The sequence below is a fragment of the Delphinus delphis genome, chromosome 1 (genome assembly GCF_949987515.2).
Source record: "Delphinus delphis chromosome 1, mDelDel1.2, whole genome shotgun sequence".
In the NCBI taxonomy this organism is placed as follows: domain Eukaryota; kingdom Metazoa; phylum Chordata; class Mammalia; order Artiodactyla; family Delphinidae; genus Delphinus; species Delphinus delphis.
The window spans coordinates 179165389-179185565 of record NC_082683.1 but is presented as its reverse complement, the minus strand read 5'-3'; the positions used below and the strand labels follow the sequence as shown (position 1 = coordinate 179185565).

The following is a 20177-nucleotide window of genomic DNA, read 5'->3' as shown; positions in this document are numbered from 1 at the left end:
CCACAAGGGGGACCCTTTGCACCACAGCAACAGAGGTTATATGGCACAGATCTCACTGCTCATCCACAATTTGGTTGAATGCGTGATCTGCCATCGAACGCTAGAAAGTCAAGGCATCTCCCCAGCCCTGGGCCTCACCTGTGAGTCCAGGTGGACAGATGCAGATGTAACCTGAGGCTTCGGGGTGGCCGGATAGAGACAGCAGCTGGGCAAGACGCCCATGCCCTTCCCCTGAAGACAGCTCCACGCATTCCCCATCAGACTGGCAGGGGCTACTACTGCATTCATCGATGTCGGTCTCACACTGGGCCCCCGTGTATCCTGCAGGATAAACGTTCAGAGAAGCTGCTGAGTCAAAGCCCCTCAACCATAGAGTATGTGCCTGACCGGAGGCTGGCCACTGTGCTGGCACCAGTTAACAAGGTGCTGGCCCTCCCTCAAGGAGCTGGCAAGGGATCTGGTAAGGGAGGCTTCCACGAACATGAGTAATAGTAACAATGGAGTCACTCCTATAATATCGATCAATGCTTTTAATAAAGATTGGATGAACAAGGAACTTCTGGATAACCTTGATCTAACCTGGACATTTTAACTAGACTCCAATTCCTCAAATATTCCAATTGTTTGAATGTTAAGCAAGGAAAAAAAATGATATATTTTTCCAGAGAATAGCTGTAAAGTCAGCAGGATCTACATAGCCAACCCTAAATTCTTCTCTTAAAACTCAAAGTAAAGGTAAATGGTTGCTTCTTAACACTCAGTGAGACAATAAAATAGTGATTTGTATTTGAATGGATTTAGCTGGGTCATTTTGTTAGGGACAAGAATAAAAACAATAAAACATGAATGATTTAGTAGTTTATAAAACATTTTAATATTAAATATAAAAAAAGTCCCTATCAGAACTATTCCTCTGGTTTTACATACATATGCCCTGTTAAAACTATATATGTATATATTTATTGTGTGTGTGTTAACATAACTGGAATTGTACTGCACGCATCCTTCTGCAACTTGCTTTTTGAACTCCCTTGCACCGTCTATCCACGTTAAATTTACAATCCAGAGTTGTAAAAGTTATAAATCAAATCATGGTATTTCTTTACTTTAAAACCATTCAATGGCTTCCCTCTTCACACAGAATAAAATTTAAAATCCTTAAGCTGACCGGCCCTTTATTATCTGGCCCTAATCCCATCTCTGCATTCCTGTCCCTAGAATGTTTTCTACCCCAGGGCCTTCATAACATTGTTCCCTCTCCAGAAAACCCTTCTCCAAGACTGTGCTTGGATAACTCTAAGCTTTCAGGCTCCATCTCTTATTACGTTCTCTTTTCCTCATGGTCAGATCTAAGTAAGATCCTTTTTTCTCTCATATACCCAATTCTTTCCTTTCATTGTCTTACAATGATTGATATTATGTACTTACTTTTATAGTTATCTTTTAAAATTTATTTACATATATAGCTTTCATTTGTTGATGTATTTGATAGCTTTCTCCCTCAACAGACTGTAAGCTTCACAAAAGCAGGGACTGTTTTTTTATTCTCCACTCCAGGACAGAGCAACACCTGAGTAGTAGGCCTTCAATCAATGTCTGAATGAGATTCAGATAGTTCTAATCAACAATTTAGATGATAATCCTAGCTTAGCAGATAAACTAGAGAATTGATGAACTCGTAATAAGCAAATAATGAGAATATGATGTAATCGCTTATTTTGTAATTTTAATAAAAACCTGAATGGGGACCTATGTCAGATCGTAAGCACAACATAAATTCTGTTGCTCAACAATATAATACTTTTGTCACATTTGACCCCTGGGGTCTTTGTCATCGGTCTGAAGAAGAAACTTAAGAGTCAAAAAGGAAACTAAAAGCACATGTCAGATCAAGGTCCCACAATCCTTGGTAGTGACCCTCCCCCAGAACCCTCAGTCTTTTATGCCTGAATGTCTACTTTTTAAGTGCTTCTATTTCATACTTACGGATCTACAAATATTCACTAAATAATGGTTGTCACAAAGCCATTATAAAAACTTGTGCTATAGTCGATTTACTAACGAAAGTTATGACTATTTTCAATTTTCTTCTCATTCTAAGTTTGAAGACTCACACACAGGCCAGGTTAGGAAGTAATTTAGAACCTTCATAAGTCCTTTCTGGCTTTCCGGCTCATGCATTGTCTTATTCTTATCCTGAACATTAGGAAGGTTCTGATTTATAGTCTTACCAGTCCTGTCCCCACCACTGGGGCCCTGTGGGGCTGTGCTGTACCCTTTAACCATGTATATAAATAGATTCCTCCAATCAAGGCTACATTGAATAGATTTAACAAGTTTTCCTGTAAAACTCTGTACAAAGAAACAATATGATGCTGAGTCAAGACCCCAGGGTTCTTAAATTATGTTTTTTTTTAAAAAAACAAACCCAATCTTTTCTGGGTAACAGGAAAACTTTCAAGATAGGCATTTAAAGTGACTAACCCTTCTTGTAATTAATTACTCTTGAAATGAGGACCCTGGGCAATTCCAGCAGTGGATTCTTGCCATCGTGCTCAGTGGCAGTGGTCTCGTGATCCAAAGGAATGGTCTCCTTTTCTTAGATATGGAGTAGCTTGTAGCATTAAATCTTCTCTTTCTATATAACTGTGAGAATTGGGTACAAAGACATTCTGAGTTTTCTCTTTAGGCAAAATCACCGTCCATCCAGCGACCCAAGAAACTCAGAAGTAGAACTGTCCTAAATCGGTGTCCCTTTCTCAATCCCCACATCATCTCTACCTCCTAAAGTGCTCTCATGGCCATCAATCCCCTCATCTCCACCCTCACCACTATGGTCTTTGTTCCGGCCATTTGGCTTATCTCTTATTTAAACTATTGCAGAACTCACACCAGATTCCCTGCCTTTAGCCTTCTCTCTCTCAATCACCTTCCACTAAAGTGCCAGAGAGCTCTTTTTAAATTAACAGGTCAGATTCTGTCACTTCTCTGCCCTGTAGTTTGCAGGGCACACAAACAGCATTATGACCCAGCTTCAGTCACATCTTGCTCCCCAGCCCCATCTCTCCACCCTCAGCCCTGTGTAGTCCAGCATTTTAAGCAACCACTCCAAGTTCCACAATTAGACATGCTCTCTTCCACGTGTGCCTGCTGCCCTTTCTTCTTTCCCTCTTCTTTCTCTTCCTCTCTTCTATCCTTAAATAAGTAATGAGCTGCTACGAGCTGGCCATAGGGTCTAGAATGGCCAATCTCCTAATCTTAGTATCTAGTTGACATTTATCGAGTGCTCCCTATGGTCTAGGCTGAGCTGGGAGCTCCTTCTATATTGCTGGAATTGTCTCCACAACAACACTATGAGGTGGATATTATCATCATCATCTCTGCTTTCTCTATCGATGAGGGCACTGAGGCTCAGGGTGGTAACATGGCCAAAGTCACACAGCTGGTGGGTACAATTCTGGGATATGCTTAGTGATCTTTCAAGTTTTCTAAAATGGTGCCTCCTTGGTCAAGCCACCCCTGAACTTCTTCTCTCCTTAATCCCTTTTACAGAATTTATTAGAGCTTCTTATTGTACACAAAATTGTACTGTACACATTTTTTTCACACTGTATCCCAGATGGAATTTAAGCTCCTTGGAAGGAGGAGCCATGTCTTTCTGATTGCCAGATTCCTCATATGAGGAATCATGGCACTGAAATCCATGTGGATTGAATGTATGGAACACATGCTGGTCTTTTTTTTTTAAATAAATTGTTATTGGAGTATAATTGCTTCACAATACCATGTTAGTTTCTGTGCCCTAAAGGCTTTGTATTGGACCCAGGCAGTTAAGAGGAGCTGCCTACAAAAAGACCAGGACTGGCTTTGCTGTGCAACATACTGGTCTTTTTTTAGGCAGCTCCTCTTAACTGCCTGGCTCCATTACAAAGCCTTTAAGGCACAGAAACCACCTCTCATACACAATTTCCACCTCCTGGTGTAGAGCTTGGTGTGTAGTAATACATAGTTGCCTTTTCTTTGAGTACCTAATATGTGCCAGGCTCTATTTTTATAATTTTACCCCTCACAACACCACTACAAGTAGTTTTTTTGTTTATCCTTCATTTGCGGATGAGAAATTTAAGAATTAAGAAGTAACTCACCCTAGTTTACTTGGTTAACAAATGGTGGACTTGTCCTGCTCCCAAGCTGTCTGCTCCATGCCCTGCTTAGGGACTGAGGTCCTGCCCAGAGTGTTGATTGAGTGTTGAGTGTCGGTTGATGACAAGAATGTGGAATAACATGTTTTGGAAAAAATTCAGTATTACAGGGGGCCTGTTGATTCAAGTGTTACATACTGTTTCCTACTGACCAGAGCCAATGACCAAAGGATAAAAATATACCCTATTCATTATCTGGAAGTGGGGAGACACATGAGATACATAGATTTCTGAGCCACAGAAGAATTCCAAACTTCCTTTTATACTTTTATGTTTGCGTTGTTTTTACCTACAAAATGCATTTAACCAAAGCGTGTTACACGTGCCTCAGGCAATGAGATGTCTTTCCATCAGAAGCTGCTACTGACAGGACTGACCCTGGTCTCCATGCCTCCTCCCCGGCCACAGGGTCATCCTTTCCTCAGACAGTAATGTGAGTGGGGAGGAGGGGGCAGATGACCAGCAAGCTTGCAACAGCTAGATTTTAAATAATCATAAATTTATCAGTGTTTTCCAATGGATCAAGAAAGAAGAGAGGGGCTTCCCTGGTGGCGCAGTGGTTGAGAGTCCGCCTGCCGATGCAGGGGACGTGGGTTCGTGCCCCGGTCTGGGAGGATCCCACATGCCGCGGAGCGGCTGGGCCCGTGAGCCATGGCCGCTGAGCCTGCACGTCCGGAGCCTGTGCTCCGCAACGGGAGAGGCCACAACAGTGAGAGGCCCGCTTACCGCAAAAAAAAAAAAAAAAAGAAAGAAAGAAAGAAAGAAGAGAGATAAAATGCTCTTTCATTTCTAGCAATAAAATCCTAGTAAGAATTAGGTTAAAATATGTCAAGCAGGTTCATTGCCAAAATTAACATCAATATTTATGGGTGGCCTGTTGATTCAAGTATTACATACTGTTTCCTCCTGATTCTGCTATCACCTCTACACTCAAGTCTAATTACCTTTTAAGTGTAATTTTTAGTTATGGTTTATGTGTTGTGTAACTTGTATTGTCTTTTACATTATAAAAGGCTAGGAGAATACACCCATTTCTGGAATACCATCCTACACCCTTTATGGGGACCATTATGATCACACTGACTCCATGAATTATAATACAAGCACTTAGGATTTTAATAGTGTTTCATGGGTTTTAATATATTCTAGGTGTCAAGGAAAACATCTTGGAGGAAAAGGAAGCATCTTCCAGTGAAGTTTACTCCACAAAGACCATGCTGAAATCGACCCTTCCACTGACTTTTTTTCCTCTGTGTTTCTTCCAGAAGATTCTGATGATTGGGCAGCTTGGTAACCTACTTCAGACAATGTATAGTGTAGCAGTAGATATGTTTGAGCACTGAAGAATACAATTAAATTAAACAATGATAACTAGAAGAAAGAGTTGGTTTTAAACCTTTAGAAAGAAGAATTTTTAGTTTCTATTTGCTATAAGCGATTTGTTTCTATTCTAAGCAAAAAAAAAAAAAATGGTGGAAGATATTTTGTCACTTACCAGGCCAGCAGTGACAAGTGTAATTGTCAGCACTGTCCTCACATGTAGCATTATTGTGACAGGGTTTTGACCAACATGGAGGCATCAAGGTCTCACAATGTGTCCCTGTGAATCCACTACCCATGCAGTTACAGCTGTACCTGGAGAGTAAAATGAAATTGTCACATCAACTCTTGGTCATATTAAGATCAAATATTGTTATCCTGTCTCTTCACTTGTCCATCAACCCCAGACCCATGGCATGGTTTTAATACTTATCAAAAACCTTGAGGAATCATCTCTATAAGCCTGAAAGCATTATGTGCTTCCATATTAATAGCTTTTTATCTTTAAAATTTTACAGTACAGTTTTCAATCAAAATTATTTGGAAACCATGATTGTATACTTCAATTTCCTCACCCGTAAATTGAAGGTAATGGTACCTTTGTGACAGAGTTGTTGGCGTAATTAAATGTGCATATAAAGAATGGACACGGCATGCCAAAGGGCAGAAAATACTGAATAAAACTACTGAATAGTACCAAATAAAGTTGTTAATATTGTGAAGCAGTAGAAACTGATTTATATCATCAAGGCACTTTTTTATATAGAGAGCCCAGAAAAGAAGTCCCTTATGAAAAATGAAACAATAAATTATGAAAAAAATAGGAAAAATTCTCATTATATAAATTTTGACTTATGTTTTCTTATTTTCAGAGTACAAGAATATTTTAGTCTTGCTATTTGTAATCATTCACTGATTAAGTGGGATTATCTGACAGACCTAAAATACAAATCTCTTGGGGAGAACTGTTCACTTTATCATAATAGGCTTTCAATTTAGACGGTCTCTCCTCGAGGATCTAGTATCACAAAAACATGGGCTTGCACACTCAGCTTAGATAAAATGAGTGTCTGGGGGGAGGGATACCTAGTATTGTATAAAGAGTAACAGTCCTGTTCACCACGGCTGTGTGTCTATTTACCACCAACACAGATATTAAGATTTCACTAAGGAAACTTAAATATTAGCAAATATAAGTGACTATAATTTTTACACATAATTTTGCTAGCCAGAAATCCTCTATTCACTATTCCATTTACTTGATTAAAAATACCTACTACAAATCTACTATGTGTAAGACATTGGAGACAAGAGCCCTGTGGTCACGGCTGGCTAGTGGACCTCAAGTCATGGAATCAGTCTCCATTTGAATCTTCCTTTGTCTGCAAGAACCTTTCATGGGGTACAGTTTCTGACTTTCCCACGCTCCTCATAGCAAATGTGTTAATTTTTTGCTGTGGGAAAATAAAGTCAGGCTGTAATTGCTGACCTTGCGATGATCTCAAAAATTAGGTCATAAGAGAGATGTGGATACAATAGAAAAATTATTCATGGCACGCATTCAGGTGAAGAGAGGAAAGCTGGCAGGTTCAGCCTTGCCCTGTTTGCATTTCCATAGACATTACAAGCGTTGTGTGCCTTCTGTTCTGATGCTTTCTGGAAACAGTGAAGCATGGCTGGGAGAGCATCCTCCTTTTGTCTGGAGCGCTTGTGTGGAAACTGCCTTTCTGATCTATGTGTTGCCCAGTTACCTGTCTCCAGGCCTGAAGATTCATGCCACTGGAGAATCATTTGGGTGTAAGGTGTAACTGAAAGTCACAGGCAAGACGTGGAGAATGGTTATAATTTACAAAAAAAAAAATGTTCTACCACTTTGCTCTTTTTAAAATCACATTATTTTCCTGGGTGTATATGAAGCACACGTGCCTTTTATTGCTGCCCTTTTGAGTCTGATTCACTTTAAAATTCAGATTTGGGATATATTATCTTATTTATTAAATAAAGGAAAGTTCAATTCTAGGCCTCCTTTTTCAAAGAATTAACTGTGTGAATTTGTGGGGGGATGGGGGGGTCACCTAACTTCCCTGAACTTTAGACTCCTTATTGTAAAGGGGGAGCTTTAGTGCCCATCTTGCTGTCCACTGAGCCGCTGAAGGATGTGTCAAGGCAATATTAAATTTTAATGTTGTTAAAACTTAAGTGTTTAATAACTCGATGCTTGTGGTTTAAATAAGTATTAGAAAGTTCTTTCAAAAATATTTATATGAATTCAACTACCATTACCCAAATTTCTTATATGCATCATATTAAGGTGTAATTTATTGTTTTATTTTTGTTTTTACTGAAAAGCCAATGATAGACTCTAATTTGGAACAGAATTACATGGCTACTTCTCATCATTCTGCTGTCTTCAAAGTATTCACTCAATTCTCCAAACACCTAGAAATTCAAGATATAATTAATTTAATATCAACACCCTTTCCAACACTGTTTATATAAAATTCCTAAAGGATTTATTTTTCACCACTTGATTTATATGCTTGTTATTTTATAAATACAATCTTATATTCACATATAGAATAATCTCTAGCTTTGTTTTTGCATCTACAAAAGATACGGAAGGTAGATTCCATTTGTTTCATGGATTTGGAAGGCTGGCGCTTTTCTGTAACAGAATCAGTTCAAAACTATTACAAGAATGACTTAGAAAATGCTCCCTCTTGAGACAGATGGCGTCCAAAGGTTGCATTATTTTAATAAAATGTGAATGTCACAAGTTTTTTATATTTAAAGTATAAAAAGCAATCTGCACATTTTAAGCCAAGGATGTGAGATCTCCAAATTCACCAGAATGACTGGTGCAATAGCTTCTGGTCAGTGAGTTCGCTCCAAGCCAATGACCCAAATGTAGGAGAAAATGTACCTGTTGGCTCCATCCACGCACAGCCCTCCATGGAGACACGGCCCACTGGCACACTCATCAGTGCTGAGCTCACAGCCAGCACCCAGGAAGCCAGGGGCACAGTCACAGAAATGGGCCTCCACAGCATCCTGACAGGTTGCACCACTGAGGCAGGGCTGGGACCGACATTCATCAACTTCCAATTCACAGTTTACACCTTTTAAAAAAGTCGGCACAGAAAAGAAAGGCAAAGTTTTAGCAAAGCGTTAATATTTTCGCTCTTTGGCAATGCTTTATTTAGCAAGGCTCTTGTGAAACGTGGTGTTGCACCAAATAATTTTCCTCCTTAATTGTAATTGATATTAACTTTCTGGCATGCTCGTGGGACGTTCACAAAGCAGAGCAGCTGTCACTTACAAAGAATTATTGCATACAACAGCTCGTGGCTTTTTGGTCGGAGGACACAAATCATTCTTAGGACAAAGTAATTGTTTACTGTACTTCTGTTGGAAGCCTGAAGGGGACCGGTCAATGTCTTTAGATTATTTTTAATAGGAGTCATATTGAACAGTGGGTAAAAGCTCAGACTCCAAAGCCAAATGGCCTGGGTTGGGATCTTGGCACAGCCTTTTTTAGCTGTGTGACCTTGGGAAAGTTCCTTAACCTTTCCTTACCTCAGTTTCTTCACCTGAAAAATGGGACCAATAGTTGTAATTACCCCATAGGATAATTATTACAATTACAGTGTGTTCTAAAATGTTTATGATAGTACCTGGTGTATACTGTTTGCTAGAGAAAAAAAAAAAGTACTTGTTCTTTCCACAAAATTTATTGTACAAATATGATGTGCAATTCTTTCCTTAAGTGCCCCTTTTGCACAGAAATATTTACATTTTCTATAGTGCTGTAAAATGCTGCTTTTAAATAGAAAATCAATTTGACTTAAACTCGTTGTAATTAGTGGTATTATTAGAAGCTACTTCATTTTAAGGTAACATTACATTTTAAAAAAATCTGTATTTACCCCCTTGCCCAAATAGTAGGTGAAGATTATTTTCTAAGCAAACCAAGTTTAAGATTTACAAAAATGGTCACACTGAGATAGCAAACTACTGAATCTGCCAAAACAGTATCAGATACACAATCAAATTTTCCCATAGGTTTTAAAAGACACAGAAGGGGGGTTACCTATATTTGTCAATCTTTATTCCTGTGCCTATGACCCAGGGTAATAAATTATTAAAATGATATTGAGGAGTTTTCAAATAACTCAGAGGTTTTTATTAGTTTGATTGATACTGTGCCCTCTTTCCTGATAGAAAATACAATAGGATATTCTAACACCACCTGCCATTTACAACTGTGACTAGATTCTACAAATGCGGAAGTGAAAAGAGACGCCAGCATAGTAAATTTGATTGTTTTCTGAGAGGAAAAAGAACTTAAATTTTATGTCACTAAAGATGGAAAGTTGTGGAATAGTATTTGTTGCAGGTAAATGGCCTGCCATTTGAGGTTATTTCTCACCCAGTCTGTGAATGAGATTTTCCGTACCTGTTTTCATTGGTATCAGAAAGGTCAAGAGAAAGAGCACTGAACCGTCCGGTGGAGACCTGTGTTCTCATTCTGTCTCTGAAACAGCTTTTCAGCAATGTTTTCGTATCTTTTTTTCTGCCATGTAAAATAATACAATAACAGAAACCTCTTTTTTAAATACTTTCTAAGAATATATGAAAGATAAAAATGATACATTTTTTTTAAAGTTTTATATAATTATTTTTAAACACATGTAGCAACTGAAACTATAATGTGTTAGCACTCCGTTAAAATGACACTGATCGATCAGGACTAAGAGAGAACTCTGCTCACCCCAAAATGATCCATCCCTGTGGGCTCCTGTGGCGCTCTCTGCGCAGACGGCAACTGGCACTTATCACACAGCTACAATGTGCACATGCAGGTGAGGTGATGTCACATGTGTTCTTTTATTCCATCCCAACACATTTAAGGTGCACTGACTTGCCTGTGTCCCATAGTTAGTAAATGACAGTGTCTCTGCCATTCCTGTCTCCTCCTGGTCAACCCACCTCTCCATAACACCTTCGGATTATGTCCTTTGGTATTTTAGTCATCTGTATTTGTTGAAAACTATTAACATATAAAGCCAGATCAGTGGTTTAAAACTTGTTAACACTTTCCTAAATTTTATTTCATAATTCAAATAAAATTCATATATTCATCTGTTATACACCTAGGTTATTTCCTAATCCTTAAGAAATACATTATAAACCATTATTTTAAATACTGCAGCTCCATTTATAACAATGTCGCTCAAATGCTTTAGCTTTAAAGTGATCCTGATGCATGTATAAGAACGTGTTTCAATAACTTAAATACAATTTCAGTTCAAACAACTATTTACTTTAGATTTATTTGATTTGTTTGTATTACTCTTTTTTTTTTTTTTCCGGTACGCGGGCCTCTCACTGTTGTGGCCTCTCCCGTTGCGGAGCAACAGGCTCCGTACGCGCAGGCTCAGCGGCCATGGCTCACGGGCACAGCCGCTCCGCGGCATGTGGGATCTTCCCGGACCGGGGCACGAACCCGTGTCCCCTGCATCGGCAGGCGGACTCTCAACCACTGCGCCACCAGGGAAGCCCTGTATTACTCTTAATATTACTTAGCAATGTGATTCTTACTGCAGCTTTTCACTGCTACTGATATGGGAAAAAAAAGTGATTTGGTCTACGTCTGCATGATGCCAAAATGGCTGGGTGAAAAGTGATAAGTACAGTCAGTCATCCAGATGTTTTTGTATTTCCAGATGCTTGGCTTCATAGGTAAAACATCTGGAAAACTAACTATGACTTTCAGTTTTCATTTGGATGTTTACTGTTACATGCATGCAGCCATTAAGTATAGACAGTTAATTGACCTTCAAAAACATACCTACACAGCGTGGTCCAGTCTATCTGGAAACATTCTTTTTATGACTAGTGTTACTATGTATGGCGCCATGTCATTATAACTCTAGGTAGCAATAGAAATTGAATGCAGTTATACTGAGTAGCACTTCTGTGGCTGATTGTCTAATAAATGGAAAATTCATATCTGCAAAATTCTTTCACAAAGTTCATCCAGGAACCCAACCAATCTGTTGGAATTGGTTTATAATTCTGTATGAAACAAAAGAAAATAAAAAGAGTTGGGGGGAAGAAAACACAAATAAGGGGAACTCTTCACCAAAAGAAAAATGTACAGGGCAGGAAAAAAAAATCCTCTGACTTTATCAGCTTTGGCGACTCACTATGACTAATGCTGTGCTAACATGCACAGTGGCATCTCTACATCAATACAGGTGACTAAGATGTGAGATCATGAATTCCTGGCGGTCAGGGATAGTTCCACTCTGAGCTATGCAATTTTCATTAGCTGTCAAAATAAGTTCAGAAATTCCCTCACACCCAAATATTTTTAAAGATATCAGTTTCAGGGCTTCCCTGGTGGCGCAGTGGTTGAGAGTCCACCTGCCGATGCAGGGGACACGGGTTCGTGCCCCGGTCTGGGAAGATCCCACATGACGCGCAGCGGCTGTGCCCGTGAGCCATGGCCGCTGAGCCTGTGCGTCCGGAGCCTGTGCTCCGCAACGGGAGAGGCCACAACAGTGAGAGGCCCGCGTACCGCAAAAAAAAAAAAAAAAAAAAAAAAAAAAAAAGGTATCAGTTTCAAAGAGGGATTGGAATTACACGCATTTCCCTTAAGTATTAAGTAGAAAGGTAAAACGATGAGAGATTCCCAAGTTGACGCGCTGGCTTTGGTAGAGAAGCAGCATTCCTGGAAAATAATCTAAGAATGCTCCCCTTCTTCGTATATAATTAATTTAAAGCAAAAAGCCATTCCACCTCATCTTGGTTTTCAGGACGGCGCTTTCAGTGGGTCCTCCTTTTGTCTCTTCAAACGCTTCTTGGCTTGATTCTTCCTTCCCTTCCCACGCCCCCCTCTCTCCTTGACCCTCCTTTCTTTCCCCTTCTTGGTTACTTGCTACGTCATTCTTTTTCCCTTTTCCTTATATGGAAAGATCTGCTTCACTGGTGGGAGGAGACTCCACTTCAGTGTGAATCTTCACTTCATGCCCTTAAGGGTAAGAGAAGGGCCAGGGCCACTCCTGCCCTCCTGCCTCCCCCTCCTCCAGATATCCAGTCAGAACACCCCATTGCCTGAGGCGGAAGGCTGTCGTGTTAGAAAAGTGACATCCAAACTTTGAGTGCAGAGTGTCAGCCCAAGTATGCCGGAAAGTCTACTGCCGGCACAGCACTGCTGTCACCCCTTCCTAAGACGGCCTCCCCTGCATCACAGAGATGCCAGAAAATACACCTTCTCAAGTCTCCTTCTCCCAGTGCCTCGTGCCTTGAGCTTGCCAATGAGGGGCACTTATGGGTTTGGAAGGTGGGAGAGAAGCCAGGATTCTCTGGACATTTCCTAGACTGGTCCCACACATGCACAGATGTGCCTCATAACAGCTTCCTAGGGAGTCTGGAGACCACTCATTCCACTGCTGCAGGATGGGATGGCTGGAAACTTCCCCGAGATTCTTCAGAACTTCAGCGCTTTCCTAGGAGCTTTCAAGAACCCCCACTTTGGTGCTTTGGACAAAGATCTTTCCTGGAAACTTCTTTGACTTCCTTTGGCCATCATACAAGCAGTGCCAGCCTCTTGGATTTGATGGCACGTGACCTTCGCTCTCACTCAGGGCCCTGCGCCTAGAAGGGTCCTGTATGAGTTTCCTAGAGCTTCCATAACAAACTACAGAAACCAAGTGGCTTAAACAACAGAAATGCATTGCCTCACTGTTTCCAAGTCTGTGATCGAGGTGTCATCAGGACTGGTTCCTTCAGAGGGCTGTGAGGAAGAATCTATTGCAGGCCTCTCCCTCGTTTCTGGTGGTCGACTGGCAATCTTTGACATCCTCTGGCTTATAGAAGCATCACCAGAATCTCTGTCCTCTGTCCTCAAATAGGAATTAAGGGCTTACAAATTACATAGGCTGTTCTGTGTATAAGCCCTTAATTCCTACATTAAACTCTTCATATCTGAAATATATAGAATGAATTTTTTCCTGACCAAATCCTGATTGATACACAGACCTAAGATAGAAAAGACTGGAGTAGCATACTCAAACAAGCAGAACTGTTCGGGTTTCGGTCCAGTCTTCAGATTAAAGGAGAGAAGCTGAGGGTCACAGATACAGCACAAATGCAGTTGGAGTAGAAGCCCCGTACTCTTCACCCCCAACCTAGGTGGGCTGGGGATTTGACAGAACCGCAGATATGTGCTGCAATCCCGGGAAAAAGGTTGTTAGTGTCCCATTTTCCTTCTAGAACTCTGGAAACACATGAGGCCACCATAATTGCCAAGCCACCGTAGCACAAAATGGTCGAAGAGAGAAAACTACACAGGACCTGAGTAAGTGAAATCGTTTTATAGAGAATGCTTGTGGAAACATTAAAGCCACCAAGTGCTTTCAAAATAAGTGAAGTAATTACTTTTTTATAATGCTGAGTTAGAGAATTTTAAACATTGTACCTGCTACTATTGCTTTCCTTCTTCCCCCTCTCCTCTGCCATTCATCACAGAAGAGCAGAGGGACGCGGGTTTTGTGGGGAGACCGCCCAGACCCACGCTCTGCTCTCCACTGCTACTAGCGAGGCTGGATGTAGTTAGTGCTCAGTGAATGGTAGGTATTATCTGCAGTCATTTGTTCTTGCCTGTATTCCTTCCTCAATTTTTCCAAGTAGAGAATAGAATCTTTAAAAATTTTGAAAAGTAATGGAAGCAAAGACAACTCTGCAAGGGAATCTGGAATCGCTTCAAACTCAGTTAAACACAGATGTGATGCTAAGAGTATAGGAGCTAGAAACTGGAAAAATTTGGAGCAGCCACTATATTAACTATGGTTTTAAAAATCTACCACGACATATAAATACCTGCTGAACAATAGTAAATACATAACTACAATTGGATAATATCTGAGGTGGGTCAATAGACTTTAAATCAGGGGAAAAGAAAGTAGGCAATGGGGCTTTCCAGGACTGGAAAGTTGCAAAATATTAATTGAAGGTCAAGGGCAAGAAAGTTAACAATAGAGATGACAGAGGCACATCAGTAAAACAGCTCCCCATGGAGTTCAGGCTTGTTAAGGAGACATCAAGATATGGAAGGAGTGATGGATAGCATGAGTGTGGAGAGGCCAGGTGACTGAGATTCTGCTAAAGATGAAGTAAGATTTCAACAGAAGCAAGAAAGTGAGAAGCTCGGGTTGTGGTGAGAATTTTGGTGGTAAAGCAATGGCAGGGTCTAACCTGAAGTTGTGGCGTTGTACGGCTATAGTGGAGTAGAGATGGAGGTCACCGAAATTAAGAAGCTCAAGAAGTTCCAAAAGCTTGGTCCATAAAATTCTGCAATAGCTCCTAATTGGATTTAGATAAACCGAAAACTTATTTTGGTACCTAAAAACCTTTGTAATATTTTCAAGTTCATTTCCCATGACAATCCTATCATCCCTTTACACGCCAGTCCTATCAGACCATTTGCTTTTTCTCAAACCCACCACGTACTTCTACCCTCCTACGAGTTTGGACACACTGCTCTCTCTCCCTCTCTCTCTGGAAAATTCTTTCCCACCTGTCCACCTGATGAAGTCCTCCTTTAAGGCTTCTGTTAAATGTCCCATCCTCAGTGAAGTCTTCCCCTATTTCCTTACTGGTTTCATTCTCTGTGTTTGACAGCCCTTACACCATTATATTTTACTTATTTGTTACTTGCTTATCTCCCACAACTGCTTTGAAGACAAAGATCCTTGCCTATTATTAATGGTAACAGCTGACATTCACTGAGAGTTTATTTCACACCAGATACTGTGCTAATAAGCATTTTATGTGAATGATTTTATTTTGCTTAATTGTCAAAAAATTATCCATGAGGCACTACTATGATGCCCATTTTATTAAGGATGAAACTGAAGCCCAGAGAAGTTAAGAAATTTGAAGCTGATCAAAAAGTTAGAAAGGGGGTAGAGTCAGGATTAAGTAAGTAACAGCTTACAAGGAAGAGAAGAGAGTCAAGAACCAAACGATGGTCTTTCAGGAGCAGTGGGCTGAGTGAGAAAGCCAACTTTCCTCCTGGCCCTGAGAATCAAGGGGAGAGGAACCCTTTAATAAGTGTTGTGTGCAAAGTGGTTTCATCAGAAAAATACCAAGTTCCAGCAAAGGCCAAGGAATTAAAGGTGCATTGGAAAAAAATAAAAATGTTTTGTTTATTTACTTGCATTTGAGAAAAGACTATGGGGGTGGAGTGGGGGGAAGCAGGTGACCATTATTCTGGAAATCAGGAAGCAGTTTTTCCCATGACACTTCCATAGAAACTGTACATTAGCAGTGTGTAACTCGAGGTTAGATCGCCCTTCTGAATCCAGCTATCTACAGGATATCTCCGCCAACTATCTCACAGGCATCATTCAACAATTCCAAATACAGACTCTCTCTCTTCCGTCCACCCTCTCTGACCCTCTACACCCCCATCCCTGTCAGGAAATGGGATTATCATCCAGGTCACCCAAGCCAGATTTCTAGCAACTATCGTCATCTCACTTGTTATTTCCCACATCCTAATTAGTCATCAAATCCTGTCATTTCTCCCTTAGAAATGGATCTAAGGTGCCATCCCCATTGCTGTAAACCTATCCAGACCCTCACCATCTCTCATCCGGTCTGACTACTACTGGCTTCTCTCTTCCTAATCACTCTCTACATTTCTGACAGTGATCTTTATATGATATAAATCTGATTTTACTATTGTGTGTGTAAATTTTTAAAATACTTTCTCCTTGTCTAGGAAATAGTACAGTGTCTTGGAGTGCTGTAGAAGCTTCTAAAAGATGTGGACTCTGTTGGGGCCACCTACAAGGATGGTCTTGCAGCCCACCGTGTCTCATGCCCCTAGACTGCACAGAGCTGTTCTCCTTACTTGTAAAGCCCACTCCTCCCTCCCTTCTGCCCTGGCTGATTCCAGTTAGTTCTCCAAGATTGAGGTCCAGTACCACATGATCCTGGAAACTGTAGTGAACCACTTAGACCTGCCTTAAGCACCACTTCACTGTAATATAAAAGTATATATTATATTGTACAGCAATCGCTTTATTTGTCAATTTTATCTACAAAATTGCTAGATTTTTGAGGTCAAAGCCTTTGTCTTTTAACACTGAGATCTGTAGCATTTAGCACATATTCTGGGACATAGCAAATGTTCAATGAATTGTGACTGAATGATCATGTCATAGCTATGGAGTGACTCACCTTCTCTCCTGGAAGCGATCGGCATGCCAGGATGCAGCTTCTCAACGCTTCCACAAGCCTGGGCCCAGTCAAAATCAAAGCCATAAAGTCAAATCTGTGGCTTTGGCAAATGTCTAAACAAAGCATTGTTTCTGAACAATTGTGCCCTAAACTTCTGATCAGCATTTAGAGATTTTTCAGCTCAATATGCATCTTTCAGCAATTAGAGATCAAGGTTAACTCTACTGCAAGATAATGCACATCACAGGTTATCAGCCAGGAGCAGGTCTGGTCACCGACGCTGTCATCACTCATCATAGTGGGGATAGAGGGAGCCACACACACCGTGTGGCATTGACCAACCACTCTGATCACCTTTCTCATTATCTGCAGAGCCCACACTTTGGAAATAATTCCACTTTAGCTTTAAGTTATCATCCTAAATTTCAGAGTCCACCCAATATAATTAATATCTAACAGGCCTCTCTATGCACAACATTTTCCTTTTGAATAAGAATTATATATGCTATTTCTGGGGTCTTTAAGGAATGATATACGGTACATCAGTTACAACACTTGTCAGTGCAAATCTGGACCCAGTATCAGTGCAGAGGTACATAGCACACGTTTCCATTATAGCTATGGGTTTACAGTAGAGGTCTGGATTTCTATATATCAGGTATAATCTTTTAACATCCTGGAACAATGAAAAGAGGCTGTGCCACTTCCTGCTCTGATTAATAGTGTCAAGCTAGTAAAATAATGATTAGCAAGATGCTATGAGAGATTAGAGTCGGGATTTTTATTTTCAGTGGGAACATCTTTGGATTTTTACCCAAAAGGATCTCTGGCTTGTGCATTTAGACACACCTTTCCTAAAGATACCAAAAAGTTATTAACACACCTTTTAAAAAGCATTCACTTAAAGTAGACTTTACAAGCCTAGGATTCATCTCTGAAGGACAAGTAAGTTTCACCAATTCCAAGATTGCTATGTTTCACCCCCATATATATATATATATATATATATATATATATATATATATATATATATATATTTTTTTTTTTGGTGGTACGCGGGCCGTTCACTGCTGTGGCCTCTCCTGTTGCGGAGCACAGGCTCTGGATGCGCAGGCTCAGCGGCCATGGCTCACGGGCCCAGCCGCTCTGCAGCATGTGGGATCTTCCCGGACCGGGCACGAATCTGTGTCCCCTGCATCGGCAGGCGGACTCTCAACCACTGCGCCACCAGGGAAGCCCCACCCTCATATTTTTAACTCCTAGAAACCACCATGGACTTTACAATCAACAGTGCCTTGGTGTTGTGCTATATTTTAGTCAATGTAATTATCAATGATCAATTATCAATTATCAATGATGAATTTAACCCTGATAAAATATGAAAATAGATGTATTCTTTTATTATTTCTAATAATATTTATTACATATTATAATATATATTAAAGTATTATTAATACTTTATTATTCCCACCAGAATCTACTCCAGGGACCCAGCCTCTCCCTACCCAAAAACTAGGGCTCCCAGGCGCCCCAAGTGGAGGGTCCCCAGGCAGACCACCTGGCTGGCCAAGGCAAGGCAGTGAGTTCCTGCCAGCTGTGCCTTCGGGGGGAACGGGCATCATTAGGTGGATTAGGGCTTGTAATTGGCAGATGTCTGGTTTCCCCCAGGAGCACAAGATACGGAACTGGCCTCTCCTGAGCCGGGTTCTGGCCCGGATTCCCCCTGTTCCAGAGAGCAATGTGTGGAGCACACGCAGAGCTGGCTCCCAGGCCTCCAGGGTCTCTCACAGAGGATGCCTGCTGCCTGACCCGCACATCTCTGGGGGGCTTAGGAGGGCCCATCACATCTGCCACCAGGTGGAATAAGCTCCTTTGGGTAGGTTAGGCTTGGAATTAGGCAGATGCCTTGTGTCTTCATGACCCTTGAACTCTTCCAGGCCATTGGCTACCCTTAACCACGAGAGATACTCTTGGGCAATAGGCACTATTTTATTTATTTAACTAATTATATCATTGTTATTATAGCTATCTAAATCTTCTTTGTTTCTGCAAGGTATGCTTTTAGCAAGAGTCATAACTGGAATAACCTCTTTAATATTAAGCATGCCTTTTGCTCATTTTGTTAACCCCTTTCATATTTTGCCCTATTCCCTCCTCCTCTTATCATTCGTGAAAGTTTAAGAATGTTCTTGACTCTATTTCATCCCCATCTTTCCAGAATATTCATGGAGGCTAGACCTCGTTCCAGGAGAGGAAAGAACAGCTCTTTTCTCGTCAGCCCTAAGAGCAGGCGGAGAGCGGCAGTGCCTTCCTGTTCTGCCTTGTTTGTGACCCTTCCTAGAGTGCTGGTCTACTGTGGAAATGCTCTTCCGCCTCCCCTACTCTAACCAGCTCGCCCTTCATTCCTCTTCTCCAGCCATTTTTCTCTCAACCCGTCTCTGTGCTATACCTCCAAACTTCATCCCATCTGAAATGTCATAACATGTACAAAGATGTTACTTGATTTTAAAATCTTACTTTCCTAAGTCAATAGGCATGACTTCCTTAATCTACTGCCCATATTTTATATGTGTGTAGATATACATTTTTAATGTGTAAAAGTGAGAAAATCTATACCAAGTTTAAATTGGAGTAACCCATTTCAGGGTCTCCAAGATGCTATGTTTGAAAAACACACTACTTTTCTGAGTGGCTTATAGCTTGCTTAATTTTTTAAGTTTCTTGGGAAGATTATAGGAAAATTATGAAGTTCACATTTTATGTTAAATATGCCAATATTATACATTTCACCCTTCGGTAATTACAATCTTTTCATCATAAACATCTTTCTTATGTTTCTCTTCATTAGGATAATTGTTATTCCTGAGTATTTGAAAAGTTACAATATTAACAATTTCTTAAATCCTTTATTTTATGATATGGCAGTTTCAGAAATTAAATTCTTGCCTAGACATATCAGAATATTCCAGTTTTAACTCATAAACAGAGTGTAGAGGTTATGACCTCAGTTAACCCATTCCTATGAGTCTAATATATTCAAAAAGAAAGCAGTTCAGGTATAAGAAAATGATACCTGTAAAAATTATTGGTCAACATGGTGTAAACAACGATAATAGTGGGGGACTTTAACATTCCACTTACACCAATGGACGGATCATCCAGACAGAAAATTAATAAGGAAACACAAGCCTCAAATGACACATTAGAACAGATAGACTTCATTGATATTTATAGGACATTCCATCTGAAAGCAGCAGAATACACTTTCAAGTGCACATGGAATATTCTCCAGGATAGATCATATCTTGGATCACAAATCAAGCCTCAGTAAATTTAAGAAAATTGAAATCATATCAAGCACCTTTTCTGACCACAACACTATGAGATTAGAAATCAATTACA

At 40.4% G+C, this 20177-nt stretch overlaps 1 protein-coding gene across 1 annotated transcript in view; it reads right to left on the bottom strand.

Moving 5' to 3' along the window:
- The window catches only part of CRB1 (crumbs cell polarity complex component 1), a 262229-nt gene that overhangs the window by 113929 nt on the left and 128123 nt on the right, over positions 1 to 20177 (bottom strand). Inside the window, exons 4-6 of the mRNA XM_059998788.1 lie at positions 8446 to 8641; positions 5698 to 5837; positions 139 to 321 (exon numbers count right to left, since the gene is read on the bottom strand). Coding sequence (XP_059854771.1) covers positions 139 to 321; positions 5698 to 5837; positions 8446 to 8641 — 519 coding nt within the window. The remainder of the gene's footprint in view (positions 1 to 138; positions 322 to 5697; positions 5838 to 8445; positions 8642 to 20177) is intronic.